Source organism: Peromyscus leucopus, chromosome 9 (genome assembly GCF_004664715.2).
Source record: "Peromyscus leucopus breed LL Stock chromosome 9, UCI_PerLeu_2.1, whole genome shotgun sequence".
NCBI classification, from domain to species: domain Eukaryota; kingdom Metazoa; phylum Chordata; class Mammalia; order Rodentia; family Cricetidae; genus Peromyscus; species Peromyscus leucopus.
Genome location: NC_051070.1, coordinates 22,515,049 through 22,542,077, shown reverse-complemented (window position 1 = coordinate 22,542,077; position 27,029 = coordinate 22,515,049). Strand labels below are relative to the sequence as shown.

Below are 27,029 nucleotides of genomic sequence, written 5' to 3'. Positions count from 1 at the left end.
TGGGACCAAAATTTTATGTTTTGTAAGTTGCTTTTTAGTTAATATTTTAAGGATTGTTTACAACAGATAAATCTACTTTCATGATATGAGTTGAAATTTTGTCTACTTTTCTGGGTGTATCATATATATTCTAAGCAGTTTCCTATTGCTGGGCAATTTAAGATGTTTGTAACTGTTAACTATTCTGTGATGTTGTGCAGCTAATTGTGTATGTCCTTGTGTAGTTGTCTTGTGTTAGTGTAAATTCCTAGACCTGGTCATTCTAGCCTAGCCTATACAGACTTAAGACTTTGTGTGTGTGTGTGTGTGTGTGTGTGTGTGTGTGTGTGTGTTGCATACATACTATACCACAGCCTGCATGGAAAGGACAGAGGACACCTTGCAGGAGTAGGTTCCCTCTTTCTACCATAGTGGCATCACACAATAGCCATCATGCTTGGCCACAATCACCTTTACTCACTGAGATAAATGTTTTGCCCCAGACTTAAGAGTTCTGATACACAGCACAAATTGGTTTTGAGATGCTGGCTTTCTTTAGTTACTATAGTTACCAAGCCTGACAGATTTTCATGTCCTCGATACACACAGATTGTTATTAAGAATCTTTGTCTAGGGGATGGGGAGATGGCTCAACAGTTGAGAGCACTTGATACTATTCCCAACACCCACACCAGTCAGCTCATCACTACCTGAAATTCTAACTGTAGAGGAATCTGACATCCTCTTCTGGCCTGAGTGGACACCTGCACATACATATGCATGCACATAAACATGAACATTTACATATAAATAAAAATATCTTAGTCAAGTTTGTATACTCAATCTATTTTTTTTCTAAGTACAGTATAAAGTCTGGTCTTACCAGTATTTAAATTTATGGAAGATTGAGTATGTTAGTATTTTGACATAGGAAAAATGTCTAGAATCATATTAGGATTTTATCTTTCTGTAATTTTTATTTTCATTAAAAAAATTAAGTGTTCACGTACATACATCATGTGTGTGCCTGAGGAGGCCAGAAGAGGGCGCTAGACCCCCCTGGGACTGGAGTTACAGATGGTCGTGAGCCACCACGTGGGTGGCAGGAATTGAATCTGGGTCCTCCCTCTAGAAGAGCAGCTCTTAACCACTGAGCTCATTCTTCAGCCCCCTTCTTGTAATCTTTTAAAATGAAGTCTTCTGGGTAGTTGGGGTTTCTGAAAAGCTCTGTTTCAGCATCTGGACTTTAATAAATAGGATTTTAGGCATATTTCAGCCTTGCTATGTGTTAAACTTTCGGAGTATGTACAAGTGATAACTTCAGGATTGACTCATGTCATGGATTAGGTGGATACTCTTTGGTAGCCTTTCCATATGAATGATCATGTGATTCTTTTCCCTGCTTTAGATTGCTAGACTTGGTTGAAGTGATTTAATGTGTTTAAGATCTCATAGCTCTTAGGTGGTGAAAGTGGGCTTGAGTTTAGCTTTGTGTGACTCAAGCCCCTCCCCTCCCGTCACTTGCTACACTCTGCTCTCTGGATTGGCCATGCACTGTGGTGACTGCCATTTTTCGTTGCTCTTCTTGTGTCTTCAGATCACAGCCTTTCTTCTAGATCACCATTTTTTCATCTAGATGGCTTGAGAATGTCATGGCTATCTTTTATGAGTGCTCCCCAGGGCTTTGCTTAGATTAGAGATAGTGACTCTGACTGTGTTGGGTATTTCTGGGTCTCGCTCTTTGACTATGGATAGGAGATTCCTGAAGAATTAGCTGTCTCTGTGTTTTCCATACTTGGGTCCACCCTCACTTTGAGTTTGTTCATGGGGAAATTCTGGAGTTGGTTGCACAGGTTATTTGAGCTTATCCTTGGGTGGGCGACTCAAGATAATTCTCCAAGGAGTACATCATTCTGTCTAGACAGTTTTTTTTTAAACTATGCTTTTAAATACTGTCTTTACTTCTGTGACTGAGCTCCTAGACAGAAGAGCTACTTGCTTCTTTATTATTAATCTTCAGCTCTGTGTTTCCAGCAGGAACAGAGGCAGCAGGCTGATGTTCAACTTATGCAGCTGTGTGGTTTACACAGGTGATTGCTGTAGATGGAGAAGGACCCTCTATTTCTTCCTGGGTTTGAGGATATCACAGCTTGGCCAGACTCTTATAAAACCAACTTCTGAGAAACTAAGTCAATCTCTCTCTTTTCTACCCACCCCGTGTGTGTGTGTGTGTGTGTGTGTGTGTGTGTGTGTGTGTGTGTGTGTGTGTGTTATGGAATATAGACACATATCACCATGCTCTAACTTCGATTAGAAAAGTGTCTGTGAATTTATCACCTAACTTATCAGGCCTATTATCTGGCTGTAACCATCTTGGGCATTATGGAACATTCTAGAATTAAGAGTTCTAGGAGAATTGCAAAGACAGCAGCAGTGGCAGTGGGTTAGGTGGAATATGATGAATATTATTGCATCATGTGCCTGATCCCTTTAGCCAACCTGGGGTGCAAGATTCACGGCTTTCAAATTCCTGATTCCAGCAATGTATTTATCTCCAGAGTGGCAGGTAGGACAAGGTTTCCTGCTGCCAGGTGCTAAACCCTTATCTGGGGAGGCGGTAGCTGCTGTCACAAGCCTGGGGCTGAGAATGTGAGCACAGGAGCTGCGTTTGAGATTGCTTCCCTCCATTGTTATCTCCCCCTTTTCTGCCTTTCACATCTCCCCCGTGGAGCTCCCCACCCACTCCGACATGTCCTTCCTCTAGAGACTGAGTCTAGTTGTTATTTTTTCCTAGATGCTTCCCTAAGACCATTGCTGGGAATTGTCCATTCCAAGCGTTTGCCATTTTGCCTCAGCTTGTCTTTCTGTGAAGGGTGTAGAAATCTCCTTAGGGAGCTTCAGTAGACAGCTCCTGGGACTGAGGAAATGGCTCAGCAGGTAACCGTGCTTGCTTCTCAGCAGGAAGATGGGAGGTCAGATCCTAGCACCCAAGTGAAAAGCTAGATGTGGCTGCATGTGGGAAGTGACCTTAGCACTGTGGTGGCAGAGGCAGGAGGCAACAAGAGGATCGTGGGGCTTGCTGGCTATGAGCCCAGCTCCACTCCCAGTGAGAGACCTTGTCTCAAAGGAAGAAGGCAGAGCATGGTGAAGTAGGAAACTCCTGGCCTGCAGGTGCATGTACAGGCACCCCCCACCCCCCAATCGTGTACATGCACCATGCTCACATCACACAACATGCACACTCTCACACACATACACAATGAAAATAACTAGTGCTTACAACAACAAATTGGGTGTCTTCATGAATAAGTTTGAGAATCATCCCTCTGCTATTTAGCTACGGAATGAAATGAGGAATTTAAGGATGGAATCGAAATAAATGGTGTACAGATGTAAATGCTATTTCAAGTTTATATCTTAAATTGTGTATATTTACTCTTACTGAATCATCCATAGTTTCTCTTTGGAAACTTATTGGAAATTTAGTTTTTAAAAAATATTTTTTTCCTTTGAGATTATAGTATAATTACATCACTCCTCCTTCCCTTTCCTTCTTTTAAGCCATCCCATTTACACTTGCTCTTTTTCAAATTCATGGCCTCTGTAACTTTTGTCATCCAATAAAACAATTACACTACAGGAAACGCTTATTTAGTTGTTTCTGTGTGTTTAGTCACACTAACATGGTTGTAACACAGAATAGTACACACTTTCCTATAAGGAATGACTTTTGGCGATACATGCAAATCATTCAGATAAAACATTAAATGCTTATTAGTCAATACAATTGTGAATTTACCTTGTTCCTTGTCCCTATTTACTTAATACCCAAATCTGTCTTTCAGGCTGTAACTGAGAAGACTTTTGAAACAAAGGATTTTCGAGCCTCTCTAGAAAATGGTGTTCTGTTGTGTGAGTAAGTATTTAAGGCATGCTCTCCACAGTCACAGGTTTGTGTCCTTGGTCCAAAGTGAGATTTGATCCCTGCAAGCTGACACCTCCACAGTATGAGACAGTAGAGAGGGGGTTATCGGTCTTGGTATCTAAAGATAGTGTTGGTAAAATATATATTATTTTTAATTAGTAAATAAGCAAGGGTCTGTTATTGCTTTATGGGCAGATAGTTGAGGAGGAAGGTGATTATATCTGATTATAGCCCACACTATATATAATTGGCTTATTTTAAAATGAATATAAAAGGTCCTTTTCATTAGTAAGACATGTGGCAAGTTTTTCTTTAGGTTTAAGTGGAGTGATTTCACTACCTAAATCGATTTGAGTCATTGACTGTTTATTTAGCTACATTCCAGGCTGTGGTAACCAGAAGTTACCAGGGTAACTTCAATGCCCTGATTGATGGTGTAGGGTCTACCTGGGTGGCTTTGTAAAGTGTTTGACTCTCTAGTGGCTGCATAGTACAGTTAACCAGATGTGGGACCTTTGTGGATAACAGAAGGCTTGTGAGGGAAAGGGTAAAATTCTGGAGGAAAGTATGGGTTGCAGAAGTAGGTAAATAAATTGAAAGAATGTACTTGAGTACCCACCCACATTTTTTGAAAGCACTCGATAATTCCAATCTAGACTCTTATCACGTAGATATTTATGGAATCTGCCCACATGTGAACTCTGGGAGTGGACTACTAGAACCTACATGTTTTCTTTCTTTTTGGTGAAGGTAGCCCAGTGTCTACCATCATGCTGGTCTACAAGCTGCCCTTAGAGGCTTTTGATTCTCTCTTTGAAGGATGCTATTTGCAATAAAGATTCCAAGTGAAAGAGTTGGATTCCTTTGCCCATTACTTTGGGATGTTCACACAAGTGACTTTTTTTTTACATTTTTATTTACATTTACAAGTGGTTTAATGCTTGAGCCTTATTTTCCTCGCCTGCACAGCAGAGATCAGGGCATTTAATCTGCCTGATTCATGGAGCTGCTGTGCTCAACACCAGGTTAGGTTGGCATAAACTATGGCACTTGGTATTCTACAAATTGTTAGAAAGATGGCCATGGAAACCAGCCTTGTTAGCAGCTATCCAAACTCCGTTGTTTGAGAATATCATAATTCATTAATTCACTCCATACAAGGGGTACTGGCATTAAACCAGTTGTGATTTACAGAAATGTCAACGTTATGTAGTTTTACCTAATGTATACCAGGGAAAGCATCTCCAGGGCCATACATGAAGTTGAAAGGATATTTTGACTCCTCAGCTGTGTGCTCATAGTCCTTGTTGAGTAACATTTAAACTCACGTAATTGGGCTGCATGTTCCATTCAAGGATGGTAGAGGGGAAATTATCTCGATTTGAAAACTGTATGATTTAAGTGTTTACTCATGTATTCAGAAGACAGAGGAGAGAAAATGCCTTTATTTGAGAAGCATCTGAGCTGAAAACTACCTTAGCTCTGAGTCTGACTACATAAGAGTTTGAAGAAAAGTAGCTATCCATGATGCTAAGCTCCACAAACTTGAGGAATTAGATGACATTTTACAAAAATTTGTCTATGAAATGTAAAGTTTTGTTTAGTGTATGAGAGTATGTAGCCTAAGTAGATGATCTATTTAAAGAGGTCTCTTTGTGGGTTACATATTTCTAACAATTAGCTATTGCTCCGAGTATGTGGCTAAACATGTCTGATGGTGGCACCTCTTCCTTTTTTTGTGTTTGAGTTCCATAGATGCATTTATGTTTTGAGAAAGTCTACCCCCCATTTCCTCATCTCCAAGTCCTCTTCCCTCACCCCCATTATACCCTCCCAGTTTCATATATATATGTATTACTGAATACAGTTTATTCACTTAGTGCTGCCAGCATGTGATGTGAAAGGATTAGTGGAGCATGGGTAACCTCTCAGGTGCAGCATCCCTGAAGAAAACTGACTCTCCCTTTCCCAGTAGCACCAATTGCTACTAGTTCCTCAGGAGGGGTGGGACTTCCTGGTCATTTCCCTACTGCATGCTGGGATTTTGTCTGGCTTCCTCCTGCACAGGTCCTGTGCATGCTGTCACATCGGTTGTGAGTCCATGTGAGAAGCTGCTCTGTTGCATTTCCACTTGTGCTTTGTCCAACCTTTCTGGCCCTTTGATGCCCCCAGAGCCCTGGGAGGAAGAGGTATGACATAGATGTTTCATCTAGGGCCAAGACTTCGAAGTCTCTTAGTCTCTGAACTGGATGCAGATCTCTGTTTATTGTGACACCCCTTCTGGATTTAACTGTAGCTTACGCACAGCTCTGGCTCTGAGTGATTTGAAATGATTCCTAAAAACTATACCCAGGTCAATTGATGAGCATATTATTACTGTAGATGTAACTGTCTTGTTAAATAAGAAACACAGAGCCAAATGCAGAGTTAAAAGCCAAGAGGTCAGAGAAATAGCTAAGAGCTAAAACCTTACCCTTCACTGTTGCTGCTGTCCTACCTCTCCGAAAGAGACCTACTTCCTGTGTGTTTGTGCTTTTTATTGACTTTCTGTTTTGCCTTCTCATTGGTTGTAAACCCAACCACATGACCACATGATCATCACTGTACAGAATTCCAGGTCTTCTATGGTTGGTATTGAGATTAAAGACATATGTCTCCATGCTGGTGGTATCCTTGAATACACAGAGATCTGCCTGTCATGTGATTGGGATTAAGGGTGTGTGCTACCACTGCCAGACTTTTGCTATGGCTTGCTATTAGCTCTGACCCCCAGGCAACTTTATTTATTAACATACGAATAAAATCACATTTTAGTACAAATAAAATATCACCATACATTACAAGTAAGAATATCCAGAGTTGATTGAAAATATTGTGTTGACCCAAACTAGGACAAATTAGAATAGGAATAAATTCTGAATTGCTCCAAACTAATGCAAATTAAAATAAATGTAACTTCTACTCTAATAGTGACAACAAGCACTTAACTACATGCATATATGTGATAGGTTATGCTGTTAATAAAGCACATATCTATACAAGTCTATATATAAAATTTCCATTTTTAGCATCCTCATTAATTTTTACCGTTCATGAGATTCTTACTGTCTTATCTACAAATTTCAGCAGCTTTTATCCTTCAATATCACTTTTCTTTTTTTAAACTGGCATTCTGAACTATCCACATCAGGAGTTGGAGGACCGTCTTCCAGCTGTCACTCAGCTGACAGTAGACTGGCATGTCAGACTCCAAACTGCAGACAACCTCTGTGCTGACGTTTCAGACAGGGTGCACATCTGAGTAACAAGCACTTCCCTGAGCATTTCTGTGTCAGGTTGATGGATGATTGGAATGAGCGTGTTCGTGGTAATAATCTTTGTTCTAGCACGTTTGACTTTGGTATCTAGTGAGCTGAAAGCTGAAGATTACTGCTCTGTATGTGTGTGTTATGTACATTTGTATGTGTGTTATGTGCATTTATGTGTTGTGTGCATTTGTATGTGTGTTGTGTATATTTGTGTGTTATATACATTTGTGTGTGCTTATGTATGTGTGTGTTGTGTACATTTGTGTGTATGGGTTTGTATATATTTCTCTCTGTGTGTATGCATGCATGTGTGTGTGTTTGTGTACATTTGTCTATACACATGTAGAAGATATCAACATTGGGTGCCCTCCAGGATCACTCTCCACCTTATTTGGTTGAAATGGGATGTGTCACTGAATCTGGAGTTGATTAACTTGGTGACTGGTTGCACAATGAGATCCATGGATCCCCTTACCTCTGCCTCCCAAATGCTGGGATTACGAGGCTCCTATGCCCAGCTTTTATTTGGGGGTAAGGATCTGCTCTCGGATCCTCATGCTTGCATGTAGGTAGGCATTTATCAGCTGAATCACCTCCTTGTCTGTTCGTACACTTTTATTTTTGACACACATTCTCTTCTTGGCTTTATTAGTAGTGAGATGGGAAGTACCCTACCCTTTAAATTTTTTTTCTAAATTAATGAATATATTGACCAGTTCTTAGGTGATTTAAGCTCTTTGAGTTTTATGAATCATATCCATGATCTGTCTCATTTCTTTAGTGTTGGTTAGTATTCATATGGACTGTTATGATATATATTAAAAATGTAAAATAGTTGTCACTGCATGAATATCCATAGCCCTGCTATGCTCTGACCACATCATTTGGCTACTGATATCAGTTAGCAGTCTCCCAGTTACTCATCCTGTGGTTGCACCCTTGGAAGTCTTTCGATGAAAACATTCTTTCTTCCTCTGTGAAGGTTTGCTCAAAGATAGTCTCACTGGGTGTGTCCCTGCTTAGTCAGTCTGTATTTCCCCTCTTTGGAATGGTCCCAAGTTTCTGCTCTGTTCCCATTGACCATGCACGTAAACTGACTTTACGCCTCGGTGAACATGTTTCGATTCACTCAGAAGCTTCTCGTGGTGTCGCCAGGTCATTCCCCCACCCCTGTTTGCTGCTTGCAAAGACCTGGAGCAAGATGTTCACCTGGTGCTCTGAGAGCGCCTATTTGTGTTTATATTTCCTCTGTGATTTTCATATTGCTTAAAATGCTCAGTCTTGAGATATTTATTCAATAGAATAAGAAAACAGATAGTTATATAAATACTATATTTTCCCAGTGAGAGAGTCAGGTAATTTTTAATAGAGTGGACAACATAGAGGACTATGCCACTTGTCATTGGTGTTTTGAGAAGACCCTTACTTTGTTAGAGTTGAGGACTTGTACATAAAGTCCGGGGACTGGGGAATCCCCTGAGACATCTATGCAGTGTGCCACAGAAGGGCCACAGGCTTTGGTGGAAGGAAAAGGCAGTTTTCTTGCAGTTATTTCTGGTCTTGACTTTCTGAAGCAGGAAAAATGGCTCACAAATGACCCCACAAGCCAACACTACCTACTGACATGGAGCCATTGTTTATAGCTTTTAGAAATTCAAATAGTGAAGAACATCAGCTTTATAGTCTTCAACATTACCACACAGCCCAGCCAGCAATATGTAAATAGAAGTACCAGGGTTAAAGTTCATAACAAAAATTAAAAAGTTTTCAACTGCTTTCTCCTTTTGGGTGTGTTTTTTTGCTTGGCCTCTGTATGTCCTCTTTCTAAACATCCCCGTCCATTTTATCAATCTGATATCTGTGTACAGGGAAATGGCATTTAAAAAATATGTCAGACTGAAGATCTACTTGGCACATGTTACAGCTTACATTTCCTATAGCAACCATTCTCTATAGACTCATTCCAAGCTTTTGCATTTTTTCTTTTAATATTTTGGCCTCAGGTTTGAGGGTAGAAGGCATAGTACTATTTGCTTCACTCTTTTGAGTGTAAGACTGCTAGTGTTTTCTTACTCTAAATGGAAATCACTAAGAATAGGACTAAAGTAGATGACAATGTTTGTATATTAAAGGAACAGGGGTGTAATGTATGTGTTAAATGTCTGTGTCTACACACTTTATATTAAAGTTGGTCAGCAAGAAGTTGTGGAAGTAGGTTTTAATATAATGGGCAATCTCAAATGAATAGAAAACCATGTTGGCTTAAATTGTAAAAGTGTAGGAATTCTAGTGTGAGTGTGTGGATTAGGTGAGATTTCATGGGTGAAATTGTGAGGTCTAAAACTTAAAATAATGCTATGATGAGCAACTTTCTGTAGAGGCTGATAAAGTTCAATTCATTTATAGTTTAGCCTTTTCATTGTTGTGACAAGTCCCTGAGAAAAGCAACAGAAAAGAAACAATTACCTATCATGGCTCAATGCTTCGGGGTTTCCATCCACAGTTAGTAGATTGTTGGCCAGTGACTATAGTGTCAGAGCAGTAAGAGGAAAGAGCTGTTCAGTTCATGGTGGTGGCCGAGTGCTACAGGGTAGAAGGAGCAGGAGACACATAGGGCATCTCTTCCTGCACTTAGGCCACGCCTCCTACTCTGCTTCACTTGCTGATAATGCCATCGGATTATGAATCCACTGGGGGATTAATCCACTGACCAGAGGAAAGCCCTCAGGATTGCAGTGACTGCCTATTGTAGCCCATTAGCAGGCCAGCAAGCCCAAAGTATAAACCTGTAGGAAAATAATTTCCCATTCAAATTATAACACTTTTACAAAATCTAACCAGACTTTTCCAATACTTGTAGCTTTTCAACACTCACATGGAATAATATCCACAGGCAAGAATGGGAAAAATTCTATCAATGAAATTTATTGAAACTGCCTGTCCTAATGTTAGAACACGTGACAAAACTGACAAAAAGTATGGCTGGCTTTTAAAAAGATGCATAGCAAATGAATAAAATAAAAAACGTCCAGCAAGCCGGGCGGTGGTGGCACACGCCTTTAATCCCAGCACTTGGGAGGGAGGCAGAGCCAGGTGGATCTCTGTGAGTTTGAGGCCAGCCTGGTCTACAAAGTGAATTCCAGGAAAGGCGCAAAGCTACACAGAGAAATCCTGTCTCAAAAAAACCAAACCAAACCAAAACCAAAACCAAAATCAAACCAAACCAAACCAAACCAAAAAACCCAAAAAACAAAAAACATTCAGCAATATAGTCTCATGCATAAGAATTTATGTTAAAAGAGCTGGGAGAAAATGGGGAAGTCAGTTTGTGGAAGTCAGTTTAAAAAGCTTATTTATCTATTAGGACATACCCTATGGCGAACTGATTTTAAAAAAGGCTAAAAAGCATTTGAAATCTTTTGAGGTACTTTAAAATTTTAAGCTTTGAGAAGATAGAAAAGTACAAAAAGCATGTCAAAGATTATCTGCGGCTATTACTCTAGGATAAACAACACAGTTTAAAATTTTCAGTAAACAGATGAGCCAAGAATCTGACCAAATTCTTGACAAACAAGAAAATGGTATTGATAAACAGTAAAGCCTTTACCTTCATTAGTAAGAATTAATTAGACTGCCATGTGATATTTCGTTGTGGAAAGTAGTAACTAATGGGAAATCTTTTTAAAATGATGGATCTTGGAGGCAGTGGTCAGGGGTGAAGCATGCTCTTGAACTTGAGTTAACAAGCCCTAGCTCCCCAAAGGGCAAGAAGATTCTGTATTATGGCATCATGAGCTATAATCTGAAAATGAACACTTGAATATAAACTGATATACGTCTCAGAAACACAATTTTTCAATACCTATCAAGTAGCTATGGGTTATTTTATGATCATAATACATATATTTATGACTTAGATAATATTTCCCAGCAATCCTTCTCTTGGGAGTCTGACTACATGTAGAGGAAGAGAAACATTTTAAAGCCTTCTCATCATGGAAAATATTAAGAACAAATACCTGAAAACATTGCTGAAAAATTGTTCTTATTTTTCTTCTCAAACCAGGCCAGTTTTGAACTTGCTATGTAGCTGAGAATGAGTTTTAATTTCTGATTCTCCTGCCTACACCTCCAGGGTGCTAAGCTTATAGCCATGCACCGCCATGCCTGGATAATCCAGTGCTTAGGAAGGAACCCGGGCGTCATGCATGCCGGGTAAGCACGTTATCAGGGAGCCACACCCCCCAGTCTGATGAGTATTTTTAATCTCCTAGGAGCTTGAGGCACCCTGGAAGATTATAGAACAGATAGTGACAGGCAGAGGCAGGACGTGTCTGGTGTTGAAAGTGTGAGGGAACCAAGGTACAGGGGTGAAGTGAGGATGTGAACTGATTGATATCACTGAATTCCTTTCCTGACATATATTGGTGTTTAACACCAATGCTTTCATTTTCAGAAATAGAAGAAGGTAAAAGGAGGCTAAACAAATATTTATACTGCCACTTTTATGGTGGCAAAAATTGGGGAGCACCTAATCACATGTGTAAGAGGACAGTATTATAGTATCTCTAGGGTACTTTCACCACCTCAAAAGTCCTGTGCTCTGCCTCATCAGCCTTCTCTCCCATATCTGACAACCATAGATTTTTTTTTTATAGTTTTACCTTCTCCTGAATGTTATATTATGTGTTATATGTCTATAATATTAATACTATAACAATATTTCTATAATATATAACATTATTATGTAGGATCATAATAATACAATATGGACCCTTTTTAGACTTCTTTCAGTTAATAATATTAATTTAAATTGGCTCCATATCTTTCCATGGCTTGATAGCTCATTTCATTTTTGGGCCAAATGATACCTCATTTTTATGGGTGAGCCAAGTTATTTATCCCAATTTACTTAATGTGTGAGGACATAGTAATGTTTCTAAGTTGTTGCAATTATGAATAAGACTTCTATAAACATCCATGTGCAAGTGCTTATGTGGCCATACATTTTCAACTTATGTGGTAAACCCTGAGGAGTATTACCGCTGGCTCCTATGGTAAGAATATATTTAGTTCCCTAAGAATCTGGCACACTGTCTTCCAAAGCATTGCCGTGCTTCCTGCTCCCACCAGCGGTGAACGGGCATTCCTGTTGCTCCATGTCCCTGCCAACATTTGGTGTTGTCAGAGTTACTGATGTGGCCTTTCTTAGAGGTTAATAGGTGTGTGGTGGTAATGCTTTGTTCCATTTTGCATTTCCCTGATGACATTGTCATATGGAGTTTTTTTCTTGTAGCTTATTTTCTCATCTGCATATCTTAGTTGGTGGGGTAACTGTTAAAGTCTTTGTTTCCTTTTTAAATCAGGGTTTTGTTTTGAAGTCTGATGAGTTTTGAGAATTCTTTATATTGGATAGCAGTCCGTCAGGTATGCCCCATGAACATTTTTTTCTCTCATTCTATAGCTTGTCTTTTCACTCTCTCTTGTCAGCATCTCTTGGATAACAAACATTTTGAATTTTAATGAAGTCTAGCACATCAATTGTCTCTTACATGGATTGTGCCTTGGATGCCATATCAAAAATGTCATCACTTTTATGTTGACTCTTAGGAGTAAAAGGTCTGTGATCTATGAGTTTTCTCTGTGAGCTCTGTGTCTAAATGCTGTTCATTCTGATACAGTAAAGGAAATTTCCTGGTTTTCAATCCATTAGTCTGTAATTACTGGGATTGCTCCAAATCAGAAGACTCTGCTGTCAGCCCCCCCAGGCTTTGCTTCGCGCATGTCAAAAACCTTGAAATTATTACGTCATTTCTTCCTGCTCCTTTCCTCCCTCCACCCACTCCCAGGAACTTCCTGATCTCTCTCAAATTCACGTCCTCTTCTTCTTTAATTGTTGTCATACTGTTTCTTAACTATTCCTAAACAGATAAATATAACCTAACAGGAACAGGAAGTGTGCCGTGAGATTACATCTCCTAGAAAAGCTGGGAAGGCTACACCCATAACATCTCAACAATGTGCCTGCCTAAACAAGCTGTAAATGGGGATGCCACTAACAGACATGCTAACATGCAGAGGGAAATCTCATAGGGCCTCAACCGTAGACAAGGGATGACAAGCAATTAAGGGATGCTGAGAGCATGAAAAATAGTTTCCCTGGGAAGACCTCCCCCCATTGGTTATCTAGTACGAAATGGTGAACTCTGAAAACATGTACATACAAGTCACATTATATAACTGTGTTCTGCACTTTAATGTGTTTTAAGCCTACTGATGGGGCTCAGTCAAGTGCCATTGTAGGAAAATGACAGCGGTTGCCCTGGTTTGGACTTAATTATTCTTCCACATGGTTACCATCTCAGCATTTATTGTCAAGTTTTTTATTTACGTTAAAGTTTTATCTACATAAAGCATATTAGTTTTTTTATGACTTATACTTGAACATACTAATGCAGTAATAAATTTTTGTACCAAAAGCTTTTACACTTATACATTTTAAATGACTAATACTGGTTATCTTACTCATGAAAATATGGTCACTGTCTATTAAATTTGCTTTCTATTTTAAAATATGAACTTAGAAGCCATTGACTTATAATCTTGACATCTCCTGAAGATAACCAGTCCAGATGACTTCATCTGACAGTTCACTCTCTGAATCAACTTTAGCAATTAGGAGAGAACAATCAAATTTCATGCACCTGGAACAGAAAATATAGAGAAGTGGTATTGTTGGTTAAAAAAAATCATGGCATTTCATTGCAGCAAAGCATTTTTCCCCTAAATTTATTTCTTTAAAGAAGATAGAAATTTTGAAAATTTTTACACAAACCAAAAAAATCAAGGTGGATTTCAGGGCTTTGCTCCAAGCAGTTGTACTTATCTGTGGGTGAGCCTTGCCCAGAGCTTTCTTTAGTAAGCAAGCAAATGTCCAAAGAGCAGAATTCCTATTTAGAATAAAAGTCAACAAATAAATTGATATCCTGTAGATAGTAATCAATAAAATAATAATCATAATCAATAAAAAGATATTGCTAGCTTCAATTTGTTAGGAAGATGGGACAGCCTTCCTGTGTCCTTTTGAAACACTGTGGAATGGAGGTGTGGTTCAATGGACCTGGTGCTGTCTTGTGTGCATGAGCTTCTGAGCTCCAGTCCCTTGCACTGCAGAATCCAGGTGGGCTGACAGATCAGGGGATCGGAACTGCAAGGTCACCTTTGGGTGCGCATAAGCAAGTCTGAGGCCAGTCTGAGTTACATGGGACCTTGTCTCAAAATAAATACAACAATTAAAGAATTAAAGTTAATCATAAACATTTGATAATGTGAAAGGCACACATTTGTAAAATGTAGTAACAGGTAACAGATATGTGCCTGAGTGGATGACTAATAAGATCATCCACAGGTTATGAAGTGCTTTGAGCCTATCAATATAGTCTTCTGTGTACGTCTTTCCATTTATTTTGAAAATCTTTGGAGACAGCAAAAAGGTAGCCCTGAATTTTGTACTTTTGCTGACAAACTTTCTCATAACAGGGGAATGTGAATTGTCACTTATAGCTTTTTTATTATTCTCCCACAGGAGAGTGTCAAACTTAAGTTCTCTTTAAAAACGTTCACGTCTGAGCCACGTTGAGCTGGCTTTCTGAGTGTCACACCTGAGTTGGGAAGTCAGGCCATACCCACTGATAGAAAGGTCTGTGAATGGAGCCAATGTTCTAGCCCAGGTCCATGCAGCCCTTTTGTAGAGAATAGACGATGAACTTGCTGGTGAGAGAGGAAGAAGGAAAAGTGGACACCTTAAGAATAGAGCATAGTCCCTTTTGGCTACAATAACAGCTACAAGAAAATGTGGGTAGCCTGTATATAGCAGGAAGTTATTTCTCACCATGCTGGGCCTGGGAAGTTCAAGATGAAGGTGGATACAGATTGGATGTCTGGTAAGGGCCCATTTTTTTTATACGTACACATCTTCTCAGTGTAACTTTCTCACCACAACTTCCCATAGTGGAAGGCCTGTTGACTCGGGGCACTAATCCCGTTCAGGAGGTGCACAGTCATGAGGCTGCCACCTCCCAAAGGGCCATGCCCTCTAATACCATAACTTGGGAGGTTAACATTTGATCATGGCAGTTTTAGGAGGTTCTCAAACATTCAGAAGAAGCCAGGAGAAGGTCATTGAGGTCACTGTGACAGTACCCTAAGTTATCTTGTGTTCTACTTTTAATCTTACCAAAAGAACAGACCTCTGCTGGGCTAAGCAAGCTGTTCTCAGGTTTGTTCCCTCACACAGGGAAAGCTTGAGAGAAGGATAAAGATATAATTCTACTCAGGGCTGGAGGGATGGAACACAGGGTTGCAGGCCAAGAACACAGGGCATGGGAGCATCTGGAAGTTTATCCTGTAATCTGAGTCTTGCTTCAGAGCCAGTGACCTGAAGTCAGTGTCCCCTCAGAAAGTCTACATGTGAAATTCAAGAAGACTTACTATGCAAAGCATTTCTATTTGTAAAAGAGAGTGTTTCCATACACAGTACTGGAATTTCCTTTAACTTGAGACCCTGCCTGTATTCCATTAAGTGTGTTTAAATTTCATCTAATTATTTTTAGATCCTATGAAACATTTTTTATCCTTGTAAGAAATACCCTAAAAGTTCTTCCTTAAGAGTCATAATTTATAATTCATCAAGTTATTTGCATGCTCAGTATTTGTCAAAACTGTGTGTACATTTCCTCCTTAGTCTACTGTTTAGAACTCTGAGTGTTGTGATGGATGAAATAAAACAGTATTTCCCTCTAGTGAGTCAGATTTTTCGAGGGTGAGTGTGCACTCTCCAGAGAGCTATTTTTTCCTTGTAGTTATTTCCGTGTTTGTGGATGTACAGGAAGTTTGAAATGTGAAAAGGAAAGCTGATCCATTGTGTAGAAGTTGCTTCTAAGTAATGTCTCTGGCCAAATTTGCCAATGTGGGAGGATTGGTTAACCCACCTGAAGGTATCTGTCTATGTTGTTTCCTTACTCAGCCCTTACTTCACTGAGAGTAATCTGTTTTATTATTCATTCCGGAAACGGAATAGAAAATGCACTTGACATTACTGACACTATATTACAAAAGTGATAAGTCACGTCACCTGGTAAACAGAGTGACCTTGTCAGAGTCACCAGTGACTCAGTGGGTGAGCCAGGAGTTTATGACCCTTTCCTCTGGAAGGACAACTGTGCTCAGGCATCCTGAGATAATTATGTGTTACTCCTGCTCATATTAGCCTCTAATTTATATCACTGAAGGTTGTATTCTATGAAAATACTACTGGCAAGATGGTGGTGAATAACTGGAAATGACTGATAGACTGTGTCAGGATTATGTTGTTGTTAAACAGTGCCCCACTTATTAGTTCTTCTATGCATTGCCAAAGAGCCAGCCATAATAAATATGCAGAAATACCAGAATTTTGGAAGCATCAGTCCAGAGGGAAAAACTAGAGAGGTTAATGTGAAGCTACCATTTCTTATGAATCTACTTAATTATTTTCTAGGTCCTCAGCTGGTGATTGAGGGGAAGCAATGTGGACAGAGAAGGGAAAAGGCTTTTTAAACAACTTGCAATGTACAGTTCAGAACTTAGGACTCATGGGAGCCACCACCGAGGGCTGGGGCTGGAGTCCAGCTTGAGAGCAAAGGACTTGCTTCACACACATGAGGCCCTGGGTTCATTCTCAGCCGTGCATCCTCAAAGCCAAGGGGATGGTTGTATTATCTGTTTATCTGTGATTAAGCTGTCCAAAGATCTTTGTGTGAACAAACTACAAAAACAGAAAAGCAACTTTTGTTCGCCAGGCTAAAGCTTCATAAGCCAGTGTTTTGTAATTTTGAATCCTGCTGAGCAACATTCTGAAGGCTATTAAATGAAGACTTTTTTGTCTTTTTTTTTTTATTCCTAGCATACTCAAATGTATATAGAAATCTCTGGAATGAGGAAGGAGTGCCATTCCATAGGACACCCTCCCACACACCCCACAAATGCCCATTGCGAAGGAGAGACCAGTGAATCAGAGGATTTTATTTCCTCCTCCTCCTCCTCCTCCTCTTCCTCCTTCTCCTCCTTTTTTTTTGTGCTTTCCTGTTGGACCTTATTACAGAATGAAGAATTGCTTGTTTGGGGGATGAATTGTTGAACAGAAAAAAAATTCACGATTTTAAGATACTGTTTTGTGACAGTGATTAATGATTATTTCCCCAAGTTCACATTAATGGGAAAACATTGTAGTATTAAGTTACTACATGATCTGACATTGTATTAGTGAAGAAAAAGAATGAATCCATACTGATCAAGATTTAGAAGCAGAACTGTACGTTAGTGCGGGTGTCAAAGATGCACTTCTTTCCTCGTGCTTTAGTGTATGGAGACACAGATATCTTTGCAATATGTGTCATATTAACTGAAATGCACTCACTTTCAGATTCCAGGGTAATTTGCAGGAGTTCTGGTACATTTGATTTTCACCCAGTCATTCTGCTCTGGTAACAAAGCAATCAGTCATGGGTGTGAATGAGTTAGCAGTAAGAAATAGTCAATTATTTGGATGAGTTCCTCTGCACCCTTTACATGTGAAACAATGTGGGTAGAAGGCGATCTTTAAAAACAAGGACCCAGATGAGAAAACAAAGCAAAAATAAAATCCCTTTGAGGATCATTATAGGGAGAAGCATTCTTAGGGCCAAGTGAAGGGAATTATGATGATAGTCTCTTACTGTGTGTCGAAACAGAAACAGATTGTCTTTCTTTAATGCGTGTGAAACCATTTTTAAAGACATGGGCTTAGGATATAGAAGTCTGACTCGGGGATCCTTTCCACCCTTTTGTACAGGGAGGTTCTTTGTTTTGTGTTTAAAAAATACATTTAATTGTTTGTCTTATGGGCTGCTGACTCAGAACAACAAATCTGGAACCCGAATTATGCTACTGCAAATTTTTGAGACCATTTCAAAGAGCACTAGAATCACATTGACATTTTTGTAACTGTATGTGTTATTTGTTTATTTACTTTCAGTTTGATTAATAAGCTCAAACCTGGCATCATAAAGAAGATTAATAGACTGTCTACACCAATAGCAGGTTTGGTAAGTAATAAATTACCTTCAAAACTAGTTTTCTTCTGTTTCATTTTTTTTAACCAACATATAACGATTGTGCATATTTTTGTGTGCCGTTATGTCACTCTGGTATTGTCATATGGTATAATGTGTTACACATTTCAAAACACTTAGGAGAGAGGACTTTGAATGTTCTCACTTGAGAACTATGTCTCTGTCTTTGAAATATAAGGAAGTGGTCATGGCAGGTTCCCTCATCTGCAATTACTGTCACTTTAGAAACAGTGACAGCCGCCTTTCGAAGAGCTTTTCACTACTTCCTTTCTGTCTGGAGGCCTTTGTTTTAACTTGTTTGATTTTGTTTTTATTATGGTGCTTCAAAGTCTGGGTCTCCCTTTTCTGGACTTTCTTTTACAAGTAGCATGTGAGTTGTTTTCGTTCCTCCTGCAGCTCTGCCGCGCATGCGCTGTTTTCTCGGCGGCCACAGCACTCAGGTATCAGGTGTTTTCTGGTTGGTGCGTTTCTGCTGCTTCAGACTATATATTATGCTCACTTACCACACAGATCATACGTATATCTGCAGAATAATCAAGGCCAGCTAGCCCTCTAACGGTGCGTTACATTTCCTGTTGACCGACTGTGTCTTTTACTGTGTCAGGGTCACATGGTTTGTAAGGATACGGCCAGTGATTCTCAGATGCCTCCTACCTTTGTTACTACTGCTACTATTATATTTTTGTGGTGCTGGAAATAGAACCAAGGGCCTTATGTCTTCTATCCAAACACTGTATCACTGAGCTACATTCACAGCCCTCCTGTCTTCAAATTGAAGATTAAGTATTAAGAAATACTACACAGTCTCATCCATCATGTTGTTATTTAGATTTTTAAGATACTGTGGACACTAATGATAACATGAATCAATGCCTTTGGAAATAATTTATTTATTTATTTATTTTTTTTGTTTTTTTGTTTTTTTTTTGTGATATATATTTTTTATTTTACAATACCATTCAATTCTACATATCAGCCATGGGTTCCCCTATTCTCCCCCCTCCCACGCCCTCCCCTTACCCCAGCCCACCCTCCATTCCCACCTCCTCCAGGACAAGTCCTCCCCCGAGGACTGTGATCAACTTGGTAGACTCAGTCCAGGGAGGTCCAGTCCCTTCCTCCCAGACTAAGCCAAGTGTCCCTGCATAAGTTCCTGGTTTCAAACAGCCAATTCATGCATTGAGCACAGGACTTGGTCCCACTGCCTAGATGCCTCCCAAACTGATCAAGCCAATCAACTGTCTCACCTATTCAGAGGGCCTGATCCAGCTGGGAGCCCCTCAGTCTTTGGTTCATAGTTCATGTGTTTCTATTCATTTGGCTATTTTTTTTCAATAATTGAGTAAAACTGAAATTTATTATAAGCCACAGTCGTCCTAGGGACCTCCATGCTATATATATATATAGCCTTTATGGTTCTATGGGTTGTGGTCTGATTGTTCATTTTATATCTAGAATCCACCAATGAGTGAGTACATACCATAACTGTCTTTCTGGGTTTGGGTTACCTCACTCAGGATGATTTTTTCTAGTTCCATCCATTTGCCTGCAAATTTCATGCTTTCATTGTTTTTCTCTGCTGAGTAGTACTCCATTGTGTATATGTACCACATTTTTTTCATCCATTCTTCCGTTGATGGGCATCTAGGCTGTTTCCAGGTTCTGGCTATTACAAATAGTGCTGCTATGAACATAGATGAGCATGTATCTTTATGGTATGTATCAGCATTCTTTGGGTATATGCCCAAGAGTGGTATGGCTGGGTCTTGAGGTAGTTCGATTCCTAATTTTCTGAGAAACCGCCATACTGATTTCCACAGTGGTTGTACAAGTTTACATTCCCACCAACAGTGGAGGAGTGTTCCCTTTGCTCCACATCCTCTCCAACATTGGTTGTCATTGGTGTTTTTGATCTTAGCCATTCTAACAGGTGTAAGGTGGTATCTCAGAGTCGTTTTGATTTGCATTTCTCTGATGAATAAGGATGTTGAGCATTTCTTTAAATGTCTTTCAGCCATTTGTAGTTCTTGTTTTGTGAATTCTCTGTTTAGCTCTTTAGCCCATTTTTTAATTGGACTGTTCAGTGCTTTGATGTCTAGTTTCTTGAGTTCTTTATATATTGTGGAGATCAATCCTCTGTCAGATGTGGGATTGGTGAAGATCTTTTCCCAATCTGTTGGCTGTCTTTTTGTCTTATTGACTGTGTCTTTTGCCCTGCAAAAGCTTCTCAGTTTTGAGAGGTCCCATTTATTAATGGTTGTGCTCAGGGTCTGTGCTGTCGGTGTTTTATTTAGGAAATGGTCTCCAGTGCCAATGCGTTCAAGAGTGCTTCCTATTTTCTTTTCTATTAAGTTTAGTGTAACTGGATTTATGTTTAGGTCTTTGATCCACTTGGACTTGAGTTTTGTGCATGGTGACAGATATGGATCTATTTGTAATCTTTTACATATTGACATCCAGTTATGCCAGCACCATTTGTTGAAGATACTTTCTTTGTTCCATTGTATAGTTTTGGCTCCTTTGTCAAAAACCAGGTGTTCATATGTGCATGGATTAATGTCAGGGTCTTCAATTCGATTCCATTGGTCCGTATGTCTGTTTTTATACCAGTACCAAGCTGTTTTTATTACTATGGCTCTATAGTAGAGTTTGAGGTCCGGGATGGTGATGCCTCCAAGGGTTGCTTTATCATATAGGATTCTTTTAGCTATCCTGGGTCTTTTGTTTTTCCATATAAAGTTGAGTATTTTTCTTTCCAAGTCTGTGAAGAATTGTGTTGGGATTTTGATGGGGATTGCATTGAATCTGTAGATTGCTTTTGGTAAGATTGCCATTTTTACTATGTTAATCCTACCTACCCATGAGCATGGGAGATCCTTCCATTTTCTAATATCTTCTTCAATTTCTTTCTTTAGAGATTTAAAGTTCTTATCAAAAAGGTCTTTCACTTGTTTAGTTAGTGTTATCCCAAGGTATTTTATATTATTTGTGGCTATTGTAAAGGGTGATGTTTCTCTGACTTCTTTCTCAGCCCTTTTATCATTTGTGTATAGGAGGGCTACTGATTTTTTTGAGTTGATCTTGTATCCTGCCACTTTACTGAAGGAGTTTATCAGCTGTAGAAGTTCCCTGGTAGAGTTTTTGGGGTCACTTATGTATACTATCATATCATCTGCAAATAGTGAAAGTTTGACTTCTTCCTTGCCAATTTGTATCCCTTTGATCTCCTTTTCTTGTCTTATTGCTCTAGCTAGAACTTCTAGTACTATATTGAATAAATATGGGGAGAGTGGACAGCCTTGTCTTGTTCCTGAATTTAGTGGTATCGCTTTGAGTTTCTCTCCATTTAATTTGATGTTTGCTGTTGGCTTGCTATAAATTGCTTTTATTATGTTTAGAAATGTTCCTTGTATTCCTATTCTTTCTAAGACCTTTATCATGAAGGGGTGTTGGATTTTGTCAAAGGCTTTTTCAGCATCTAGGGAGATGATCATGTGGTTTTTTTCTTTCAGTTTGTTTATATGGTGTATTACATTGACTGATTTCCGTATGTTGAACCATCCTTGCATCCCTGGGATGAATCCTACTTGGTCGTGATGGATGATTGTTTTGATGTATTCTTGGATTCGGTTTGCCAATATTTTGTTGAGTATTTTTGCATCAATGTTCATGAGGGAGATTGGTCTGTAGTTCTCTTTCTTTGTTGCATCTTTGTGTGGTTTGGGTATCAGGGTAATTGTAGCCTCATAAAAAGAGTTTGGTAGTGTTCCTTCTGTTTCTATTGTGTGGAACACTTTGAAGAGGATTGGTATTAGTTCTACTTTGAAAGTCTGGTAGAATTCTGCACTGAAACCATCTGGTCCTGGGCTTTTTTTAGTTGGGAGACTTTTGATGACTGTTTCTATTTCTTTAGGGGTTATTGGTCTATTTAAATGGTTTATCTGGTCTTGATTTAATTTTGGTATTTGGTATTTATCCAGAAAATTGTCCATTTCTTCCTGGTTTTCCATTTTTGTGGAGTACAGGTTTTTGAAGTATGATCTGATGATTCTCTGGATTTCCTCATTGTCTGTTGTTATGTCTCCCTTTTCATTTCTGATTTTGTGAATTTGGGTGCTCTCTCTTTGCCTTTTGGTTAATTTGGCTAGTGGTTTGTCTATCTTGTTGATTTTTTCAAAGAACCAACTCTTTGTTTCATTGATTTTTTGTATTGTTCTCTTGTTTTCTATTTCGTTGATTTCAGCCCTCAATTTGATTATTTCCTGGCGTCTATTTCTCCTGGGTGAGTTTGTTTCTTTTTGTTCTAGAGCTTTCAGTTGTGCTGTTAATTCCTTGGTATGGGATTGCTCCATCTTCTTTATGTGTGCATTTAGAGCTATGAATTTTCCTCTTAGCACTGCTTTCATAGTGTCCCATAAGTTTGGGTATGTTGTACTTTCATTTTCATTGAATTCTAGGAACTCTTTAATTTCTGTCTTTATTTCTTCCTTGACCCATTGATGTTTCAGGTGGGCATTATTCAGTTTCCATGAGTTTGTGGGTTTTCTATAATTTTTGTTGTTATTGAGTTCTAATTTTAAGGCATGGTGGTCTGATAAGATACAGGAGGTTATTCCAATTTTTTTGTATCTGTTGAGATTTGTTTTGTGTCCAAGCATGTGGTCAATTTTTGAGAAGGTTCCATGGGGTGCTGAGAAGAAGGTATATTCTTTTGTGTTAGGATGGAATATTCTGTAGATATCTATTAGGTCCATTTGAGTCATAACATCTGTTAGGTCCTTTATTTCTTTGTTAAGTTTCAGTCTGGTAGATCTATCTTTTGGTGAGAGTGGTGTGTTAAAATCTCCCACTACTAATGTGTGGGGTTTGATGTGCGTTTTAAACTTTAGTAGTGTTTCTTTTATGAATGTGGGTGCTTTTGTATTTGGAGCATAAATGTTTAGAATCGAGACTTCATCTTGGTGGATTTTTCCCGTGATGAATATGTAATGTCCATCCTGGTCTCTTTTGATTGATTTTAGTTTGAAGTCTATTTTATTAGATATTAGGATAGCTACACCAGCTTGTTTCTTAGGTCCATTTGCTTGGAAAACCTTTTCCCAGCCCTTTACTCGGAGGTAGTGTCTGTCTTTGGAGTTAAGGTGTGTTTCTTGTATGCAGCATATGGATGGGTCCTGTTTTCTTATCCATTCTGTTAGCCTGTGTCTTTTTATAGGTGAGTTGAGACCATTGATATTGATGGATATTAATGACCAGTGATTGTTAATTCCTGTTATTTTTTTGGTTGTGTTGTGTTGTCCTTCTGTGGTGTATGTTGGTGTAGGATTATCTATTGCTTGATTTTTCATGGATGTGTTTAGCTTCTTTGGGTTGAATTTTCCCTTCTAGTGCTTTCTGTAGGGCTGGGTTTGTGGACAGGTATTGATTAAATCTGGTTTTATCCTGGAATATTTTGTTTACTCCGCCTATGGTGATTGAGAGTTTTGCTGGGTATAATAGTCTGGGTTGGCATCCGTGGTCTCTTAGTGTCTGCATGAGGTTTGTCCATGATCTTCTAGCTTTCATAGTCTCTATTGAGTAGTCTGGTGTTATTCTGATGGGTTTGCCTTTATATGTTACTTGGTCCTTTTCCTTTGCAGCTCTTAATATTTTTTCTTTATTCTGTGTGCTTAGTGTTTTGATTATTATGTGGCGAGGGGACTTTTTTTTTTGGATCCAGTCTATTCGGTGTTCTGTAAGCTTCTTGTATCTTCATAGGTATTTCTTTCTTTAGGTTAGGAAAGTTTTCTTCTATGATTTTGTTGAATATATTTTCTGTGCCTTTGAGTTGGTATTCTTCTCCTTCTTCTATCCCTATTATTCTTAGGTTTGGTCTTTTCATGGTGTCCCAAATTTCCTGGACGTTTTGTGTTAGGACTTTTTTGTCTTTATTGTTTTCTTTGACTGACGAATCTATTTTCTCTATCATGTCTTCAGCGTCAGAGATTCTCTGTTCCATTTCTTGCAATCGGTTGGTTATGCTTGTTTCTGTAGTTCCTGTTCGTTTTGTCAGGGTTTCTATTTCCAGCATTCCCTCAGCATGTGTTTTCTTTATTGTCTCAAATTCATTTTTCAGATCTTGGAATGTTTCTTTCATCTGTTTAATTGCTTTTTCTTGGCTTGATTTGATTTCTTCCCATTTTTTGTTCGTTTTTTCTTCCATTTCTTTAAGGGAGTTTTTTATTTCCTCTTTAATGGAGTTTTTCATTTCCTCTTTAAGGGAAGTTTTTATTTCCTCTTTAAGGGAGTTTTTTATTTCCTCTTTAAGGAAAGTTTTTATTTCTTCTTTAAGGTAGTTTTTCAATTCCTCTTTAAGGAAAGTTTTTATTTCCTCATTGAGGGAATGTTTTATTTCTTCTTTAAGGGCCTCTATCATCTTCTTAATGTCATTTTTAGGGTTGATTTCTTCTGTTTCTTCTGTCATGGTATGTTTAGGTCTTGCAGGTGTAGAATCACTAGGTTCTGATGTTGCCATATAGGTCTTTATGTTGTTGCCTGTATTTTTGCACTGGCGTCTACTCATCTCTTCCTCTGTGAGGTGCAGGTGGTGTCTGTGTCTGAGAGTGCCTCTCTTGTTCTAATTTTTAGTCTTGGTTTAGTAGTGGTTCTTGGTTAAATTGGTGCTATTGGGCTATTTCTTCAGGGGCAGCTGATTTCGATCGGTGAATTATACACTTATGATTCTGGTGATCTGGTTTGGTGTCTGGGTAGCGCCTTCTTCTGTGTTCCCAGGTCACGTTTTGTTCATTTGTCAACTCCTCAGCTGATCTTGATTCCTCAGACTTTAAACTGTAGGCATCTGAATCCTCTCCCAGATGGGTTTCAGCTGAGCAGGGTAGTCTCACCAACACCTCCAAATTGTTGGGTTTCACAGGATCAGCAGCTGGGCCCTGGGTTGTTCTCAGACGGAGTGTTCAGATTCGTTCTGGTTCTGACCCACCGAGATAGCTTCTTCCCCAGATGTTGGGGTTAGGGGCGTCCCTGTTCCAAGCTGCGTCTGCTTGTCTCCGTCCCTGGGCCTGTTTACCTCTGAAGTCCGCCACCGGGCCTGTATGTCCCTGTCAGCTGCCGCTGGGCCTGTCTGCCTCTGGAGGCCGCCACCGGGCCTGAATGTCTCTGCAGGCTGCAGCCGGGACTGAATGTCCCTGTCGGCCGCTGCCGCTGGGCCCGTTTACCTCAGCGGGCCGCTGCTGGGCCCGTCTACCTCCACAGGCCGCCACCACAGGCCTACCTGCGTCTGCTTGTCTCTGCCACCGGGCCTGTCTACCCCTGTGGGCCACCGCTGGGCCTGAATGTCTCTGCTGGCTGCCGCCGGGCCTGAATGTCCCTGTCGGCCGCTGCCGCCGGGTCCGTTTACCTCAGCAGGCCGCCGCTGGGCCCGTCTACCTCTGTGGGCTGCCGCTGGGCCTGAATGTCTCTGCCGGCTGCCGCCGGGTCTGAGTATCCCTGTCGGCTGCCACCGCTGGGCCCGTCTACCTCCACGGGCCCCCGCCGCAGGCCTACCTGCGTCTGCTTGTCTCTGCCGCCGGGCCTGTCTACCTCTGTGGCCCGCCGCTGGGCCTGAATGTCTCTGCCGGCTGCCGCCGGGCCTGAATATCCCTGTCGGCCGCTGCCGCCGGGCCCGTTTACCTCAGAGGGCTGCTGCTGGGCCCGTCTACCTCCACGGGCCGCCGCAGGCCTACCTGCGTCTGCTTGTCTCTGCCGCCGGGCCTGTCTACCTCTGTGGGCTGCCGCTGGGCCTGAATGTCTCTGTCGGCCGCTGCCGCCGGGCCCGTTTACCTCAGCGGGCTGCTGCTGGGCCCGTCTACCTCCACGGGCCGCCGCAGGCCTACCTGCGTCTGCTTGTCTCTGCCGCCGGGCCCGTCTACCTCTGTGGGCTGCCGCTGGGCCTGAATGTCTCTGCCGGCTGCCGCCGGGTCTGAGTATCCCTGTCGGCTGCCACCGCTGGGCCTGTCTACCTCCACGGGCCCCCGCCGCAGGCCTACCTGCGTCTGCTTGTCTCTGCCGCCGGGCCTGTCTACCTCTGTGGGCCGCCGCTGGGCCTGAATGTCTCTGCCGGCTGCCGCCGGGCCTGAATATCCCTGTTGGCCGCTGCCGCCGGGCCCGTTTACCTCAGAGGGCTGCTGCTGGGCCCGTCTACCTGGAAATAATTTATAATTAAATAAATTTGATGAAGAATTTTCCAGAAGACCTAATAAGCCTTATCAATCAATTCTGGTGGGATGGAGAGATGGTCCAGCAGTTAAGGGCACAGGGTCTCTTAAGAGTTAAGGGACCTCAGTTCAGCTTCCAATGTCCTTATCAGGTGGCTCACACTCACCTGTAACTCCAAGGGATCTGACACCCTCATCTGGACTCAGAGGGTGCCTGTACTCATGTACACATATGCCCACCACATAATTAAATTACAAGTTATAAAAATAAATCTTTAAATAAAAAAACTATACTGGTGACAGAAATCAGTTTAAAAGATCTTGGAAAGCACTGCATAACTAATAATAGGAATGTAAAGTCAAACTGATTATCTATGGGTTATTCAATGTTCTTATAATAATGTATTTAAAAGACTTCTTTCTGGCCTTTCATGAGTTTACAGCTGTGGCAAATGGCCTGGGTAGCCATAGATAG

General features: G+C 40.4%; 1 protein-coding gene across 14 annotated transcripts in view; it reads left to right on the top strand.

Moving 5' to 3' along the window:
- The window catches only part of Lmo7 (LIM domain 7), a 219,631-nt gene that overhangs the window by 68,291 nt on the left and 124,311 nt on the right, over positions 1-27,029 (top strand). For all 14 annotated transcript variants that reach the window (XM_028864783.2, XM_037208347.1, XM_028864790.2 and 11 more), the window contains exons 2-3: positions 3,825-3,895; positions 18,266-18,335. In XM_028864783.2, coding sequence (XP_028720616.1) covers positions 3,825-3,895; positions 18,266-18,335 — 141 coding nt within the window. The remainder of the gene's footprint in view (positions 1-3,824; positions 3,896-18,265; positions 18,336-27,029) is intronic.